This window comes from Erythrolamprus reginae, chromosome 3, assembly GCF_031021105.1.
Source record: "Erythrolamprus reginae isolate rEryReg1 chromosome 3, rEryReg1.hap1, whole genome shotgun sequence".
Classification (NCBI taxonomy): domain Eukaryota; kingdom Metazoa; phylum Chordata; class Lepidosauria; order Squamata; family Dipsadidae; genus Erythrolamprus; species Erythrolamprus reginae.
In genome coordinates, this window is record NC_091952.1 from 50,618,998 (window position 1) to 50,637,384 (window position 18,387).

Below are 18,387 nucleotides of genomic sequence, written 5' to 3' on the forward strand. Positions count from 1 at the left end.
AGAATTTTTTTTTAAAGGCTACAATTCTTGCTTAATTACCTAGCTTGTAGTTCTAGAGTTTGCTGCTTCCCTGACACAAGGAAAGCATGTGGAAACTGTACATCGTTTAGTTCTCGAACCTAAAAGAAAAAAATTAGAGCACTGAAATCAGAATAAATACTAATTTATTTCATACAGTTCATTCAGTCATATACGATTTAAACTATGAAAGTATGCTTACTACAGACCAATATACATATAATCTCCCTTGGGAGGGTGGGTTTCAGTTTGGAAAATTATCATTTTCTGGTGTGAAGTGGAATAGGCACAGAACGGTCTCAACTTTCAGATAATCAGAACGTTTTCAATCTGTTCTCTTGACTTCTCCTTTGAAGGATGGCTGTGTTCAAATGTTTGTAGTTCTCTATTACTGATATCATATGTTGTGTTTTTAACATCAATTTTTTGGAACAAATGGAATAAGAAATACTTTACTGTTAAGACTTTGACTTACGACCCCACCAGAAAAGTCAAGCTGGCTTCTTGCACTTTTGTTAAGACCTTGACTTACGACCCGCCTAAAAGGCTGCTGCTGGAGCCTGATTGGCTAAAGCGCAAGAAAGCCGACGAGTGGGAAAATAAAGCATTCCTATTGGTTGGCTGTTTGACAGCTTCACTCTAAAAGGAGCTGTCAAGGCCAGGTTGCTGTTCCTTTTACTGAGTTGAAGCTGTGGTGCTGAAGTAGAGAAATAAAGGTTCCTGTTTAAACAAAAAGCCTTGTCTGTGTCCGTCAGCCGGCAAACCTCCAATCTAGCACTCACTTCACTTTTCCCCTCACTAGAGCAAGCCTATTAGAGCATGCGCTTCAGCAACTTGAATAGCATTTGGGTATTTATTGATTGATTGATTGATTGATTGATTGATTGATTGATTGATTGATTGATTGATTGATTGGATTTCTAGGCTACCGTTCTCCTTGCAGACTCAAGGTAGCTTACAATGGTAAAAACATGATACAAATTTAAAACACCTGAATAAATAACTAAGAACAAGTAAAAAAACCTAACCCAATAAAACAGCACACAGTCATCACTCATATATACTAATGGCTGGAGCTGAGAACCATCATTCAGCGACCCCAGGCCTGCTGACATAAATGTGTTTTAAGCATTTTTCAAAAGGCGAGAGGAGTGGGGGCAGTACAAATCTCTGGGGGGAGTTGGTTCCAGAGGACCAGGGAAGAGAAGGCTCTCTCCCGCAGTCCCGCCAAACAGCATTGTTTGGCCGACGGGATCTGGAGGAGACTGACTCCAAGAGTCCTAATTGGTCACTGGGACATGTGAGGCAGAAGATGTGAGGTATGACCTTAGAAGGCAGGAGGAAGAGCCAAAAAGACAACAGTCAGGTAAGAGGCAGTTGAGTCTGCATAAGGAATGGGGAAAGGCAAATATCACAGAAGTTCCTTGGACTGTAAAGGCAAGAGGGAACGGATGTAATTTGAAACTTGCAAGATTGGCATCAGCCTTACAAGGTAGTCCAGACAAGAAGGACACCCAGAAGTACTAGCTCTATGGTAGCTTTATTCTAAGGTTACAGTCTGAAAATACATCTCTGTTTCCCTTCTTTACAGTCCAAGAAACCAGTGATGCGCCATTCTGAGACATTTACCACACCTTCTGCAAATTGAGCGGCCTCTTATCTGACCATTATTTAGTCTATGACTTTCCCCTCTGTCTCTCAAGGTCAATCTCACATACCGTTACAGCAGGAGAGTATATTTTCTAGGGAGCACTTCAAGAAATGTATAGGATAGCTGAGTGATCCTAAGGAAAAGACTCCATTGCTTTAAGGAGCTGTACAGTTGCAAATTGACTAGCAATCCCTGCATTTTCTAAAGTAAAACTTTTCGAACTATGTTCTTCATGGCAACTTGATGAAGTTCCATGAGAAACTAAGTTCACTCAAACACAACCAATTTTCTGCCATTTGATCAGGGGCTCTTGGAAATATTTTTAAACTATCAGATTCTGTGCTATAACAACTTTATTTATTTGTTTGTTTGTTTGTTTGTTTGTTTATTACTTACTTATTTACTTACTTACTTACTTACTTACTTATTTTTATTTATTTATATGTTTGTTTTGTCAAGTATGTATTGGGGGTATACAATGATTTAATAATATTTATATACATGATACTAGTAAAAGAGAAACATTAGGACAGGTGTCGGAGGGCACTCTATTGCACTTATGCCCTCTTAGGAATCAGGAGAGGTCAACAGTGGATAAAAACCCCTGCTCTAAAGCAGATTTATCTTCAAAAATCTTCAAAGTCCTACTCAGCACTTAGAAACATAGAAACATAGAAACATAGAAGACTGACGGCAGAAAAAGACCTCATGGTCCATCCAGTCTGCCCTTATACTATTTCCTGTATTTTATCTTAGGATGGATATATGTTTATCCCAGGCATGTTTAAATTCAGTTACTGTGGATTTACCAACCACATCTGCTGGAAGTTTGTTCCAAGGATCTACTACTCTTTCAGTGAAATAGTGAATGCTTTTGATCTTTCCCCCAACTAACTTCAGATTGTGTCCCCTTGTTCTTGTGTTCACTTTCCTATTAAAAACACTTCCCTCCTGAACCTTATTTAACCCTTTAACATATTTAAATGTTTCGATCATGTCCCCCCTTTTCCTTTTCCCCCACTTCACTTGTTTTGGGGCCTCTCTCTCTTCCTCCTTTTGAATACTTGAATTCTCTGTCCTAGTTGCAACTCTATCCAATCTTACTCAAAGGAACTTCCACAACATCACAGCTGTTTTCTAGATTGACTTGAATAAACAAATGAATAGACAATAAAATATTCTGACCTTCATGCCATTAACATCAATCCGTTTGCGCACTTGAAATTCGGCACCCATTTGAATGACTTTTGGTACACAGCACAGTAGCAGGTTATTAAACTAAAAGTTGCAAAAACAAAACAAACCTACAAATCCACATTGTGTTTGAAGAAAGATGGACAAAACTGAAAGGAATTGCTATTAATTAAAAAAACCCGAATAAAAACATAATCCCCTTTCTCCCTATAGATCTTGTGTCATCACTTCAACTTAAGAGAGGTCAGGGAACAGAGGTCACAAGGACTATAGAAACTCTATTGCTTGCAAATATAACAGCAACTTGAAAGCTCTCTACACCCTCTTATAGATAAGAAAATTAAAGTGAGACAATCTTAAATTTCTTCCCTACCTTTTCAGAGAGCCGGTCGCAAAGGCAGCATAAGGCTCCTCCTACCCGCCTGAATATTTCCATTTAGGTTATTTTACACTCTGCGCATGCACAGAACCAAATGTGGATATCCGGTTGGGTAAGCGGACCCTCGCGCTGCCTTTGTGACCAGTTCTCCGACGACCGACAGGCAGGGGTGGGCTACTGCCCAGACCGGGGAGGGGGAATGCAGTGGGGTAGTGAAAATGGAGCTCCACCCCAGAGCACCCAATTTGCACTGAAAGATGTTGAAAGAAAATACAGGGCGTCCTGCATAAGCCATGCCCACAGTGTGGTAGTAAAAATTTTGGTAGCCCTTCACTGTAGGTATGAGTGAACTGGGAGCATTTCACTCCTAGATTCATGGCTTTCCTACAGAGGCCACCTTGTGCCATTCTGGAAGCGGGCACCAATTTTGTGATGTCTCAGAAGGGCATGATTTGGAAAAAATTTCCATATTCTTTTTTTTAATATTGCCCCATTCCAAATAATTTGGAAGCCAGAGAGATGACCCCTTGGAAACCTGATACAATCTTCTTGCTCCATCACTTTACAACTAATAAACTAGCTGCCTAGAGTAGCCCTATGGTGAGATAGGTGGCAAATAAATTTAAGAAACATATAAATGAAATAAAAATATATCACCAGGAACAGGTATCTCTCTGAGGTATTGTTGAACCGGTAAGAGATTTTCTGAATGGATCCTTCTTTAATAAATTCATTAGAAGGATCGACAATGTCATCATCAAGGCCTAGCCTGTGATATACATCCCATAGGTATTGGAGTCGTTCCTGCAGAAACATGGAATAAAGATTCACAAAATGAAAACGGTAACTCGGCTACTGAGATACCTGCCTATAGTGAAGGAGGTGTCAAAGTCGCCATGTCACGTTGCTGTCACGTGATGTTTCGTGACAATTGCCCTCTTGATGGAGCTGAGGTGAGCGTGGCCTGCACGTTACACATCCGGCCCCCGGGCCTTCAGTTTGACACCCCTTGAGCTAAGCACTCACCATTTCAGCGATGGCAGCATTAGAATGTTTAGCTGCTGTGAAAATCATCTGCAAAGCGTCTGCAAGAAATAATAGCATTCTTACAACTCTTTTATGCAGTTAGTTCATGCACAATACTATATAGAAGTTGTGACCCTGAGCAACAGAGGAATAGTTTGGACAAATTATGGCACATTGGAAAGAGCACTAAACAGCATTAGGAAGAGCACTAAACATATTAGAAAGATCACTAAAAAACACCTAAAATTATTCAGCAAGGAGACGGGAAGGCATAGTTTCAAAGGCAAGATTGACAACTTTTATCACTTTTTTTCCCTCCCATTCTAAAAGAAGGGACCAAAGCGAAACTCTTACTCTCTGCATCTTCCTTGTCTGGTGATTCCAAAGGTAGTTTCTGAATATATTCCTTCAGGAGGAGTTCATATCTGGGAATTCTCTGTATTGGTTCCAACATGTGATGCCGCAAGGTTAAATTAGCAGACACTTCCCGTTTCTGTGCAGGACAATAAAAATTAGAGAAAAGGAAAGTAAAACCAGGACAATGAAGGATTCATTAGTATCTGTACACACACACTCTGTTTCCACCCTATTGCTTTGCTCCCTTTGATGAATTGGAAAATAGCTCCTGAATAAGCTTCACTTCATCCTCAAATTTCATCCTCAAATTTCCCAATCAGAAAATCAATAGCCAAACAGTATCAAGCTAGGTGGACACCACCACCTCAAGGTATTCTTCATGCCTTATTCCTATATATAGTTCCTATATATATAGCCTGTCTTTTTTCAAAGGCAATTGCAGTTAGGAAAGAAAAATTAACATCTCTTCTTCTAGACCAGTAATGGCAAATCTTTTTTTGTTCTGGTGCCAAAAGGGCATGTGTGCGCATAATGGTATACACATGCATACCCACACTCATAATGCAATTTCCTTCCCCCATGCATGTGTGCACAACTCTCTGCGCTGCCCCCCTACACATGTACACAGACTTCACTAAAGCTGCTGGACTTCCAGTTGGGCCATTTGACCATTTTTTGCCCTCCCCAGGCTTCAGGGGGCTTTCCTGAAGCCTTGAGAGGGCAAAAAATGGTCCAATGGCAACCGAGTTGTCAAAGCGTGGAACCCATTACCTGACTCAGTAGTGTCAACCCCTAACCCCCAACATTTTTCCCTTAGACTATCCATGATTGACCTCTCCAGGTTCCTTAGAGGTCAGTAAGGGGCGTGCATAAGTGCACCAGTGTGCCTTCCGTCCCCTGTCCAATTGTCTCTCCTTATCTCATTTATCTTTTCTTCCTTTCAAATATGTTCACCTATACTTTTATATCTTTTCTTCTATTATTTTCTTTATTTATATTATTACATATCTATTCTCTTCAATGTGTATTATGTATTGGACAAAATAAATAAATAAAATAAAATAAATAAATAACCAGAAGTTTGTTTCCAAACTTCCAGTTGGCCCATTGGGTCCGTTTTTTGCCATCCATAAGCTCTGGAGGCTTTCCTGATGCTTGGGGAGCGTGAGAATGGCCTCCACCCCACCCTCTGGAATACATACCGAAAATCAGCTGACCAGTGTGCTCATGTGCACTGGAGCTGATATAGGACAACACCTCACATGCCCTCAGATATGGCTCCACATGCCACCTGTGAGACATGTCTCATGGGTTCGTCATCACAGTTGTAGACCATCAACACTAAGGCACGTTTTCAGCGAGGAGACTGGGTTTTGAGTTTTTTAAAGAACATAACCAAAAAGGGAAGGCACACAATTGTTGAAGGAAGGCTTAGTCATTCCTCTCTGCAAACAAAAATTCTCCCACATATGCAACAACTATGTTTTTTTAAAGCAAATGAATTGGTGTCAACAAAAAATATTTTAAATGATTATAAACTGTTTTGAAATTGAATTGATAAAAAGGGACTTCCTGGGAGAATCCTATGGAGTAGAAAAGGATTAACATTTTCTCTATACCCTGACCCTGTACATTATACATGCACACAGAGAACAAATGTAGAAAACTACTCTTAATGGTAACAGAAGTTCCCTCCTTAAGCCCAAGCCTAATTCCATGGAGAAAAAAAAAGAGAAATTTAATATTTCAGAACAATAATAAATGGAGAGGAGATTCCTTTCCAATTATCTTAACAGATCTTAGACATAGACTTTTTTTAAAAAAAATTATCTTCATTTTTGTACCTTTTTAAAATGTACTTCTATCCTGCATTGGAAAGCATTGGTAGGGATTCTAAGCCTACCTATCTAAGCCTTCCACTATGAAATGGTTGAGAATAATTATAAATTCTTAATATTCAAAGCAGTAAATCCAGAAATTTCAGGTAAGATATATGCACGCTAGGTTATATAACTGAACAAATATATAGCTAATCAAATTAAAAGCAATCTGAATTTTAAAAAAAACAAATTGTATCATGAGCTCTGAAACCATTTTACCTGAATGGTTGAGATGAGTTCCTGGAATGGCAATGCTTTTTCTGACCATACATCGATCAGATGCATTGCCTTGTTGAAGTTCTTCACATATTCACTATACATCTTCAGGAAAGGAGCCACTTTCTGAATGATATCCCCAATTCTGGGATTGGAATCCCTGTAGCAAAAATTGTAAGAGAACATTGTTGGTATCTCAACAAAATAAGAGGCTAAAATAGACTAGGAATCCTGGAGAAATATCCAGCTCCATCTACCACTGGTTTTATGACTCATACCCGGACATAACTCATCTTTTAATAAGCAATTGTTTGCTTCTGAAAAATACTTCCCAGAAAAGTACTGTAGTACTATTTTTCTTTTCATTTCTTTTCAGAAATGATTACAGTAGGTTTCAGCTGAATATGTTCCAAATAGGAAAACAGGCAATAAATGACTTGTGTTGGTTTTTCTCTTTTGTTGAAACTTTCTATATACAGTATTGTATTTCACTTTTCAGAGCTGGTAACAAGTGTTGAAGATAGCGGGTACTTCTGTACAAACAGATATAAATTTGCTCACTTAAGAACAGAAGCTTACAGAGGTGTATGCATTAAAGGCTATTAAAGGGAGAGCCCTATCAAAATAAATAGGGATGGATAGTGTTCCGAATCCAAGGAGGAGCTAGATAATTGATCTCCTTCTGAACTGTCTGCCACACTCTCCTCCTCCCTGTCACTCATGTCTTCTTGATCAGAGGAGCCTTCATCAGCAGATTCCACCGGGAGCAAAACAGGCCTGTGGCATGTGGATGTCTCGCCCACATCCACAGTCCTTGGGGCAGGAGCTGGGCCAGAGCTAACCACAACAGATAGGAATATAATGTAAATCAATTTAAATCTACAAAGTGCCAGGATAAATGTACTAAAAATACTTGCCTATTGCATCCTATCCTAGAGAAAATCTGAATGGTCATGATGGATTAATGCCAAGTTGATGGCACAAAATCAATCAATGAATTGCATTACATTATAGGAGTGTTCATAAAAAGTGAATTGTTGTTGTGGATATTATTTTTATAGAACTTAAGAATACAAACCGATGGAACAAATCATTAAATAAATAAAAAATAGTATCACTAATATAGCAACATTAGTATCAATGTTCTAAAAATACTGTTTGTCAAAATATCCTTTTGTCTGTCTACTGTGAAAACAACACATAATCAGCCAAGTAGCCATTCAGGGAGGTATAGTGTACTGAAGATTGTTCTATAAAAGTGAAGCTGATGATCACAGGATATGGTCCATATTCTCCTTGTGAAGAGAATACAGAATAATGGTTTTCTGTGGGTTTAAGCACCAGGAAACAATGGGATTAGCCATTTTGCTCACAATGGCACCTGAAACTTTTAAAGGATTTGCAAACCTCGTGCTCTAATTATTTTCAGAAATTGCTCATTATCTATTTCTAAGCTATTAGAGACTTTGGGAAGAGCAAATATGAAAACAATAATGGAACATTGTTTTCAACTACCTGTAATCCTAAATTAAAGAGAATATTAACCATAAACTTAAGAATTTAACAAATCTGTAATAAATAGAAAAAAACTAAATAAAATTTTGAGTTTACAAAGTTATAAGTAGACTAAACATCCAGATAAAATTAAAATTTATAATACCATTTTGTTATTAATTATAAAGAATAAATATTTTATGATGGGAAACAGATTGTTTTGTTTTTAAGGCATAACAAAGATAAGTAATTTTCTGATTTGAAAAACCGACACTAGGGGGATTAAGGTTTTAGACAAAGGAAACATTTATATAGTTGTAAAATTATTCAGAAATTTATAAGAATAAAAATATTAAGGAAGATTTTTGAAGAATAGAATCAGAAAATATAAGCCACATATTAGCATTGTGTAATAATGGCTAGACAATGTCCAAAATTTTTTGTTGAAAACATCACATAGTATATAAAGAATAAATTTTACTAGGCAAGATAGAGATTATATCAAAAATGGGTTTACAGTTGCAAGGCCAAGAGAAGGACTTAGAAAAGAATGTTTCACTGGATCTATAAAAGAAACTTGCTGAAGTTCTAACATTTAAAAGAGAAATATAAGAGGCAAACAAAGAAAATGACTTGGATTCTTTTTTCCTATTAGATTTACAAAACAGGCTTGTTAAAGACTTAAAGAATTCTGTGTAACAGGATAAAGAAGAAACCAACAGAAAATCAAATGCTACAACAATATTTGAATGAAATAAAGATTAATATTGACAAAAGTAAAAGGAATGAATATGAAGTTGGTTTATTTTACCAAGGTTAAAAGAAGATGTGTTGTTACTTCTGACATGCCTTTCCGCTGATACCAGCACAGAAAAGATTTAGGGATTTGTTTTACATAAGAAGTAGGATATGGAATGAAAGCATAATTGTTTGTAACCTTTGAGACGATAAAGTGTCACTAAATCTCTTTGTGCTTGTTGTGATGAAAATAGAATGTGTGAGTGGCATGATAGCCTAGTAGTGAAGATGATCATCCTCCCAGTTGGAAAGTTCAATCCTAAAATTTATTTATTTATTTATTAGATTTGTATGCCGCCCCTCTCCGTAGACTCGGGGCAGCTAACAACAATAATAAAACAACATGTAACAAATCTAATATTTAAAATAATTTTTAAAACCCTTATTTTAAAAAAACCCAAACATACACACAAGCATACCATGCATAAATTGTATAGGCCTAGGGGGAAGGGAATATCTCAGTTCTCCCATGCCTGACGACAAAGGGGTTTTTAAGGAGCAATAGATGTTTCTCTCCTATGGGCCAAAGAAAAAAAATCTGCTGCAAACTTCACGTGGCATCAAGAATGGTATCCAGCCAGTAAATGCTCAGCTCCATCCAATTGCCCCAACTCAACCTCTAATTAAGAGATTATACAGTTGTAAGGGAGAATGGTGATCGTTGGAAGTCACATTTATATATCTTGGTCTTCTCTTTAGTATACTGTATTATTTTCTATTTCTACTCTTTCTTTTTTCTTGCACTTTTTACTCCTTCCTATTCTCTTCTCTTTAAGTTTAGTTTGTAATAGGTTTTACTATTATAAATGAAATTCTTTATAAAATTATATATACATGTAAAAAGAAACTAAGTTAGAAGGTTGCATTATGTACCATGTACCATAACACAACTTTCTCCATACATAAGATGTTTTTCAAGATTGGACAAAGTATTCAGATGAAATTCTCAGTGATTCAAGCTTAAACTACTTGAATCTTTTTCACGTCTAGCTTTCAACAAGCTATTAAATTTGTTATATTTTTCCAGGAAAGTAGTGGGCAAAAAAAAAGACAAGCAGGCTGATTTCATAACTTACCAGTCCTCCATACGTTTTTTCAGTTCTGGCAAGAAAAACTGGGAATGGAACTGGTAAATGGAGGAGATATTAGAGAATATCATTTTTATTACATCTTCCGGAAATGCCTTTGTAGTTCTGGCTTCTTTCATTAGCTCTGAGAAAAACACCTGTAAGGAACATTCTAGTCAATGAAAAAACACAGTTTTACAATGCTTCACCCTACTTTTCAACCCAAGTCTCCTGCAGAAACATCTGTAAGATCAATAACATCTGTCTGCAGACTTGGATGTTAAAAGCACAACATAAAGTAGGGGGAAAAGATAACATGGGAAGAGAAAAATCAGGAAATTTGGATTAGAATTTTCTACACTTACGGCAATTAAAATACCAATTGTTTTAATTATAACATAGAATTATAGTGGTTATAATTACTATAATAGTAAGTAAAGGTCATCTGGAATAGAAACAAAATAAAAGATACCATAAAAATAAAAATCCTTAGCAGAGAGGTACCTATTCTAAAAATGTAAAATATTTAAGCTTGCATATTACAACAGCTGCAAGGATTGTATTTGCACAGAACTGGAAAAATCCACAAATACCTGAAGACAATGAGATCATCAAGAAAATATACGACTGCGCAGAGATGGACAGATTGACAATGGAGCTTAATAATCGAAAAGAATTGGACTATTATGAAACTTGGACAAAATGGTACCAATGGACAAAAAAAAAGAAACTTAAAAGAAGCATTGAAATAAAATATTAAGAAATCTAAAAGCAATTAAAAGACAATGTCAATAGGAATGTATATATGATGTAGATTCATCTGTAAATATGATTATGTACTTTTTTTAAAAAATGGAAAAATTTAATAAATATATATATATATATATATATATTTAAAAAATCCTTAGCAGAGCAGAAGAAATTATCCTGCTTCAATTTCTCATTCAGCTATAACTAGGTAAGCATTATAAGATACAGGGACAGAATTGACTAAGGGACAGATAGGATTTTTATTTTTCATATAATTTTCCAAATCAACGGGGTCCCATTAGCAGAATAGTTAGGAGTTACTTTGACAGTGGAATATCAGAAAGGGCTCTGTTTTTACTATGTGAAAACTTTGGGATTAAAAATTAACAATTGCTTTCTTGCTAAAGAAATCCAAGATTTATAGAATTTTTAAAAATAAGTTGTACAGGATGAAAATATCCAGGAGGCAATTCTTATTATATCTTCATGCATTGTTATTAAGAAAAATAATAATCATGGAAGTAGTTTGTTTTCAGGTTTTGGATAGTGGACAGCACAAAGCTGAAATACAGCAGACAACCAACCTGGTCTAGAAGATGAAGGCGAAGCACATAGGCCTGTTCTGTTTCCAGCAGCTCCAAAGCTATCTTTTTCTCCTCTGGTTCCTGTGAATACAGAGTAAAGAGAAATAGGTTTGGAAACCTATGATTCATAATCATTTAAAATATGTTGATAAAGTGAGATGTCATTAGTGATATATGCAGCTTTTTCAGCTTTTGAGACTGTATCGCTAACGTAGTAATTCAGTGGTAATCCAATAGTAATCATAATTATTTTCCTTCATGAAATATCTAAAATTCTTCATAAATTTCAATGATCCTTTTATAAATGGTTGTAAAATCAGGTCACCTACATGATTTGTAGTGGGATATCATTTTCTAATATTTATTATTACCAATGCAAATAGGAAACAGCTCAATGATTTGATTTTGGACAAAACTAATTCTAATTAATTCTAATTTGGTCAATTCTAAGAACATAAGAAGAGCCATGCTGAATCAGGCCAAAGCCCATCGAGTCCAGTATTCTGTGTCACACAGTGGCCCACCAATTGTCCATGGGGATCTTGAGCAGAAAGAGAAGGCAAGACCCTCCCTTTCCCATGACCCCCAACAAATGGTACTCAAGGGAATCCTGCTTGCCTCAACCAACATAGAGGCGGCACATGGACATCCATTTCAATAACCACCGATACATTTGGCATCCATGAATCTGTCTAATCCTGCCTTGAAGCTACCGTGTTTCCCCGATAGTAAGGCAGTGTCTTACTTTCTTTTTACCCCCCCAAAGCCCCCCTATGTCTTTCTTTCGGGGTATGTCTTATATTGGAAAAAAATTGAAAGGGTCACGTTCCCGAAGGCTCAAAGTTGACTCAGCCTTCCATCCTTAACGAGGGTAAGTCAGAAAAGCACAGGGTCTGCAATGTTTGGGTTCCATCAGCTGATGAAAGGCACCGAAAAAAAGGAGGAAAGGAGCTAAAAAGAAGCAGCAGGATTGAAAGACCCGCATAATTTCCAAGCCGAGATAAATGAATGATGAAACCTGGACTGCCGGGCGGCCCGCCTGGAACGCCAGCAATGCCGCCGGGCCGATTGCCGAGCGGGGACGGGGCGCGGGAGGAGGCAGCGCTGCACCAGACCCCTCAGGCCGCTCCGCTCGGGATGGGGCTCCTCCGGAGGGGCGTACGGGGGCTCGGGAGGAGCCCCATCCCGGGCGGAGCAGCCTGAGGGGTCCGGGGCAGCGCTGCCTCCTCCCGCGCCCCGTCCTCGCTCGGCAAGAGAGGCACGAAACCGCTGCTTATGCCGGGCGGCCCGCCTGGAACGCCAGCAATGCGGCCGGGCCGATTGCCGAGCGGGGGCGGGGCACGGGAGGAGGCAGTGCCGCACCGGACCCCTCAGGCTGCTCCGCCCAGGATGGGGCTCCTCCAGAGGGGCGCACGGGGGCTCGGGAGGAGCCCCATCCCGGGCGGAGCAGCCTGAGGGGTCCGGTGCAGCGCTGCCTCCTCCCGCGCCCCGTCCCCGCTCGGCAATCGGCCCGGCGGCAATACCCCCCGTGTTTCCCCGAAAGTAAGACATATGTCTTACTTTCGGGGTATGGCTTATATTAGCCGACCCCCCTGAAACCCCCCATATGTCTTACAATCGGGGGGGTCTTACTATCGGGGAAACACGGTATCAAGGCTGACAGCTGTCACAACCTCTTCTGGGAGTGAATTCCATAAACCAACGACCCTCTGGGTGAAGAAATATTTCTCTTGATTTGTCCTCATTTTCTTACCTATGAACTTTAGGGAGTGCCCCCTTGTCCTAGTATTGTGTGATAGAGAAAATAATTTTTCTCTATCCACCTTTTCTATCCCATGCATGATTTTCTTTCTGAGATATTCTTTCCCCCTAGGCCTTTACAATTTATGCATGGTATGTTTGTTTGTATGGATGTTTGGTTTTACAATAAGGATTTTTTAGTTGTTTTAGTATTGGATTTACATGCTGTTTTTTATTACTGTTGTTAGCCGCCCCGAGTCTACGGAGAGAGGCGGCATACAAATCCAATAAATAAATAAATAAATAAATGAATGAATAAATAAATAAATAAATAAATTTTATACACTTCTATCAAGTCACCCTTTAAACGCCATCTTTCAAGGCTGAAGAGACCAAGGCGTTGCAACCTGGTATCATAAGGGAGGTGCTCCATTTCCTTTATCATTCTTGTTGCCCATTTTTGCACCTTTTCCAGTTCCATTATATCCTTCTTGAGGTGTGTACACAGTATTCCAAGCGTAGTCTCACTTGGATTACAGTTAGAATTAGAATTCTAATTCCCAACTATCAAAGTGTATAATGACAAAATATTCTTGATTGTCCCACAGCCTTTCTATGTACCATCCAAAGAATATTTATGGACTATCCCTGATCTGCAAATCCCAATAGGAGAATCTGTACACTATATCCATAGTGCCTTGGTATAACCTATTACTGTACCTGATTCTTGCTGCTTCCAGATTGCATGGTGAAGTACGGCAGAGAATCTGAGGCTTGTTTTGCCCTCCAGTTGCTGAGAGTGATCTTGCCTCGAAAAGAGGAGAGACATTTGACAGGGAGCATTTTAGGAGCTTGCTGTTGACGCTCTAGAGATTCTGTACTGCATTTCACCTGGCCAGGCTGTATAGCTGCAGCTTTCTTAATGTCTCTCATAGCTTTTTCATGTGTCAGAGGGGGAAACATGGAAGATGCCATAGGACTTGGAGTTGTTAGTTGAAACCTCAACCCAGGAAGGATCTGTTCTTTCTCAGGACTGCAACAGGGCCTGTCCACAGAAAAAAAACAGTTTTTTTTAATTTTCTGTTCTGTTTACTTCTTCAAAATAAAAAGGGAGGCCCAAACCAAAAACAAAACATGTATGCCTTTATATAAGTTAATAGCATATTTAATGCAATCGTACTTATTTAACGGCAGAATTAAATAGTTGGAATTTAAATTTCATCACTGAAAACAAAGAAAGGTTAAAGAGGCCAACAGCATAGATAGGGTTACTAATTTTGAACATGCAACTAGAGTCATGATTCGTCAACAGGATGATATGCAGGAATGAGATCATGCTGTCTCTGAGATAGGGAAATTTCATCCACTGACTATTGGATATCAAAAAAGAACAAAGAAGAGAACACTATTGTTCCATCTTTGTTGGTAATCCTTGAAAATGCAACTTTGTAAAGAGTTTCTGGTCTGTTTGTGGATTAGATCTTTGTCTGCAGAAGTACTCCAATCCTTTTCACAGAGATCCAAGGAGTAGCTCAATCCAGCTTGTTTTTGGTTTTAGAATTCAGAAGAACAAATCTGTTACACGTCAAGAGTGCCTGTTTACAACCAGGTCCTCTGTTTAAGCAGGAAAATGCAGACTGATGATTGGCTGAGACACCTGTCCCTGTCAGCTGTCAGACTGGCTCTTTACCGGATCTTGTACATACCGGTAGTTGGAATAAAGAGTTGTTGTATGAAACCTCTTCAGAGGCTGTCCCCAGCCTCTTCGCCCACCCGACATAACAAACTCCAATTGACACAGAAAATCTAAAACTGCCTATTGTTTCTTTAATCATACAAAATGAAGTTTGGAGAAACTGTAGAACAGTGGTATCAAACTCAAGGTGCACGGGCTGGATCCGGACCATGGGGTGCTTAGATCTGGTTTGCGGGGCCACACGGGAACAGGAAAAGATCACCTCATGGTGCCTTTGCCAGCAAAAATGGGAGCTCCATTTTCAGCTGGGATGGTCTCCTGCAACCCTCTGCCAGTGAAAGCAGAGGGTCATTCCTTTTCACTGACACAGCACTCGGGCCACCACAGGTGCCCTGACATGAGTCATGTTAAGCTTGCCGTGCCCCCCTTGCCCCCCTGAGGTCAAATCTCAGGGACCGCCTTCTGCCGCACAAATCCCAGCGACCAGTTAGGTCCCACAGAGTGGGTCTTCTCCGGGTCCCGTCAACTAAACAATGTCACTTGGCGGAACCCAGGGGAAGAGCCTTCTCTGTGGCGGCCCCGGCCCTCTGGAACCAACTCCCCCCAGAGATTAGAATTTCCCCCACCCTCCTTGCCTTCCGTAAGCTTCTTAAAACCCACCTCTGCTGCCAGGCATGGGGGAACTGAGATACTCTTTCCCCCTAGGCCTTTACAGTTTTATGCATGGTATGTCTGTATGTATGTTTGGTTTTATAATAAGGGTTTTTAACTGTTTTAATATTGGATTGTTTATATGCTGTTTTTATTACTGTTGTTAGCCGCCCCGAGTCTATGGAGAGGGGCGGCATACAAATCCAGTAAGTAAGTAAGTAAGTAAGTAAGTAAGTAAGTAAGTAAGTAAGTAAGTAAGTAAATAAATAAATAAATAAATAAATACAATCCTGATATGTTCTTCAATGAAATTGAGTTTAATTCTCCTGCTGTAGAACATTATAAGTAAATACATTATAACGTTAGAGCCATATCATGAGAGCTATATTGGGAGAGGAAATATGTAAACATGTTAACAGTAAATCTGGATATCTTTAGATTTTCATTGAGAAATTCAAAATTTAATATATAGCACCACCTCTTTCCTCCCCCCCCCCCCGATTTTGTGTAGGATGGGCTGGGAGAGGATAACTAAACCCAAAATCACCCAGCAAACCTCCATTAATTAATTTGTTGCTTGTATTTTGCCCACTCCCCTCACATCATGCAGTAACACCCCCAAAAATGTAAAGCCCTGAGAGAGACTACAGATGGATCTCTAAGGCAAAATATGCAGGGTATAATATGGAAATTTGTCATTGTTACTGATACCTTCTGATAAGATTCTGTGCTGAAAAGTAAAATATAAACAATTGTAATGTTGCCCACATATATTGTAGCAGGTATCACTTAAATGAAGATAACATGCAGAACACCATTTAATATCACTTTTACTATTTGTAATTTCATAAATATCTGTATTTGAAATTATGTCATTTTTGCAGTTAATAATATTGATTTTTAATTCCAAAAATGTTTACCTTAGTATAAAGTACTATACTCCCTACACAAAACTAAGTCTCATCAAGTTTAGTGAGGCATTATCCAGTTTAGAACTAAGTTCTGCTTGATGCCATATACTGTGACTTGCTTGTGAATAAATGAAACATAGAAGCATAGAAGACTGACAGCAGAAAAAGACCTCATGGTCCATCTAGTCTGCCCTTATACTATTTCCTGTATTTTATCTTAGGGTGGATATATGTTTATCCCAGGCATGTTTAAATTCAGTTACTGTGGATTTACCAACCACGTCTGCTGGAAGTTTGTTCCAAGGATCTACTACTCTTTCAGTAAAATAATATTTTCTCACGTTGCTTCTGATCTTTTCCCCAACTAACCTCAGATTGTGCCCCCTTGTTCTTGTGTTCTCCTTGCTATTAAAAACACTTCCCTCCTGAACCTTATTTAACCCTTTAACATATTTTAAGATTTCGATCATGTCCCCCCTTTTCTTTCTGCCCTCCAGACTATACAGATTGAGTTCGTTAAGTCTTTCCTGATAAGTTTTATGCTTAAGACCTTCCACCTTGTAACCCATCTTTGGACCCATTCAATTCTGTCAATATCTTTTTGTAGGTGAGGTCTCCAGAACTGAACACAATATTCCAAATGCGGTCTCCCCAGCGCTTTATATAGTGGGATCACAAATGAAAGAATGCAGCTAAATATCATAAAGAATGAAAGTAACCAATTCCCAAAGCTACCTTATAATATGAAAGAGTAGACATGGGGTGGAGGATCCTCAGAAATGCACTCCGCTCTCTTTTTTCTTTTCTAGTCATCAGATTTTCTGTTTATGTCTCTTAGAGATAAGATCAGCCTATGCAAAAATAAAGCTGCACTTCTTTTTCCAAACTGAGTGTTACTCCCAAGGACTACATCCTCTTTTCTGTTTTAAAATTTTCATAATGTACTTAAGCTTCCTCAACTTTTCCCGGAGTCAGTAATTATTTCCTTTTACCAAAGTTTCACTTTAAAGAGCAAACCACAGTTCACAAGCAACAAGAAAACTGTACTCAGGTTCCAGATCAGCCAAACCAGATAAATAAATATGGGGACTTCTAGGTCATACAATAAAATTTCAAAAATGTATTCGACCTGGATACCAGACCTAGTCTACAAAACTCTGGCAACTGGAAGGAATTAAGTTTGCTAACCCATTCTTCCTGCACAGTAATACAGTTGCTGTTCCCAAACCTCTTTTTTCTCTCTCTTCTCAATATTCAAATAATGTGGGCAAAATATCCAAATAAAAAGACTAGATCCAGCTAATTTCATGGCAAATTCTAGTTAGTTGAGAAATAAGTATCAAGTATGAGAAACAGAGTTTTCAGATATGTTCTACTATAAGGCAGCAGAAAATTAAGGACAGATTTGGAAACCACACCATAAAAACTACGTAGTACAGTATACATTGAATATACCATTTCATAGCAGGGAAGCAAACTTCTTGAGGCTAACGTAATTTAAAGAACATTCACATCAGACCTTTATTATAGTCAAATATCCAAATTATTTAAATAATTTGTATGCAGGTCTATACTCCATGGTTTAATGCACCAAGGAAAAAAATAGTCCTTATCATGTTTCCAAAGAGGAAAGCTATATTTGTGTACCACAATTGTCTGACTTCAAAGCATTTTCTCCTACGAGATGAATCCTATATTTCAATTTTCCACTATTTGAGCTCTTTCTTGTTCATCTGGCCTTCAACCCTGACATTACAACAGTTCCCAAAATCCTTTGTACCTGAAGTTCTCAAATATATGCACCAGATTGACCACTGAAGTTTCTTGAAGCTTCTGTTTCTCCTCCTCCATCATCCTTATTCTTCTTTATGGTCTCTTAGTTGGAACTTTTCTGAGAAATAGCTGCATTTTTTAAAAAAAACTGATTAGGATTGTATAACCAAGTGAACAATCTACAAATTGTCTCTTTCTCTGG

At 38.5% G+C, this 18,387-nt stretch overlaps 2 protein-coding genes across 5 annotated transcripts in view; both read right to left on the reverse strand.

The window, feature by feature from the left end:
- Window positions 1-18,385, reverse strand: part of FGD2 (FYVE, RhoGEF and PH domain containing 2) — a 33,269-nt gene extending 14,884 nt beyond the window's left edge. For 2 of the 4 annotated variants that reach the window (XM_070745226.1, XM_070745223.1), the window contains exons 1-10: window positions 18,193-18,299; window positions 13,875-14,199; window positions 11,415-11,495; window positions 10,090-10,238; window positions 6,725-6,881; window positions 4,623-4,761; window positions 4,269-4,327; window positions 3,900-4,046; window positions 2,855-2,947; window positions 40-119 (exon numbers count right to left, since the gene is read on the reverse strand). In XM_070745226.1, the coding sequence (XP_070601327.1) occupies window positions 40-119; window positions 2,855-2,947; window positions 3,900-4,046; window positions 4,269-4,327; window positions 4,623-4,761; window positions 6,725-6,881; window positions 10,090-10,238; window positions 11,415-11,495; window positions 13,875-14,199; window positions 18,193-18,266 (1,304 nt within the window). In that variant the 5' untranslated portion in view covers window positions 18,267-18,299. Of the gene's footprint in view, window positions 1-39; window positions 120-2,854; window positions 2,948-3,899; window positions 4,047-4,268; window positions 4,328-4,622; window positions 4,762-6,724; window positions 6,882-10,089; window positions 10,239-11,414; window positions 11,496-13,874; window positions 14,200-17,147; window positions 17,207-18,192 lie in introns of those variants that run through there. The other 2 variants (XM_070745224.1, XM_070745225.1) reach the window with 2 other exon arrangements.
- FKBP5 (FKBP prolyl isomerase 5) overlaps window positions 1-18,387 on the reverse strand; it is a 1,202,894-nt gene that overhangs the window by 955,315 nt on the left and 229,192 nt on the right. The window lies entirely within an intron of this gene.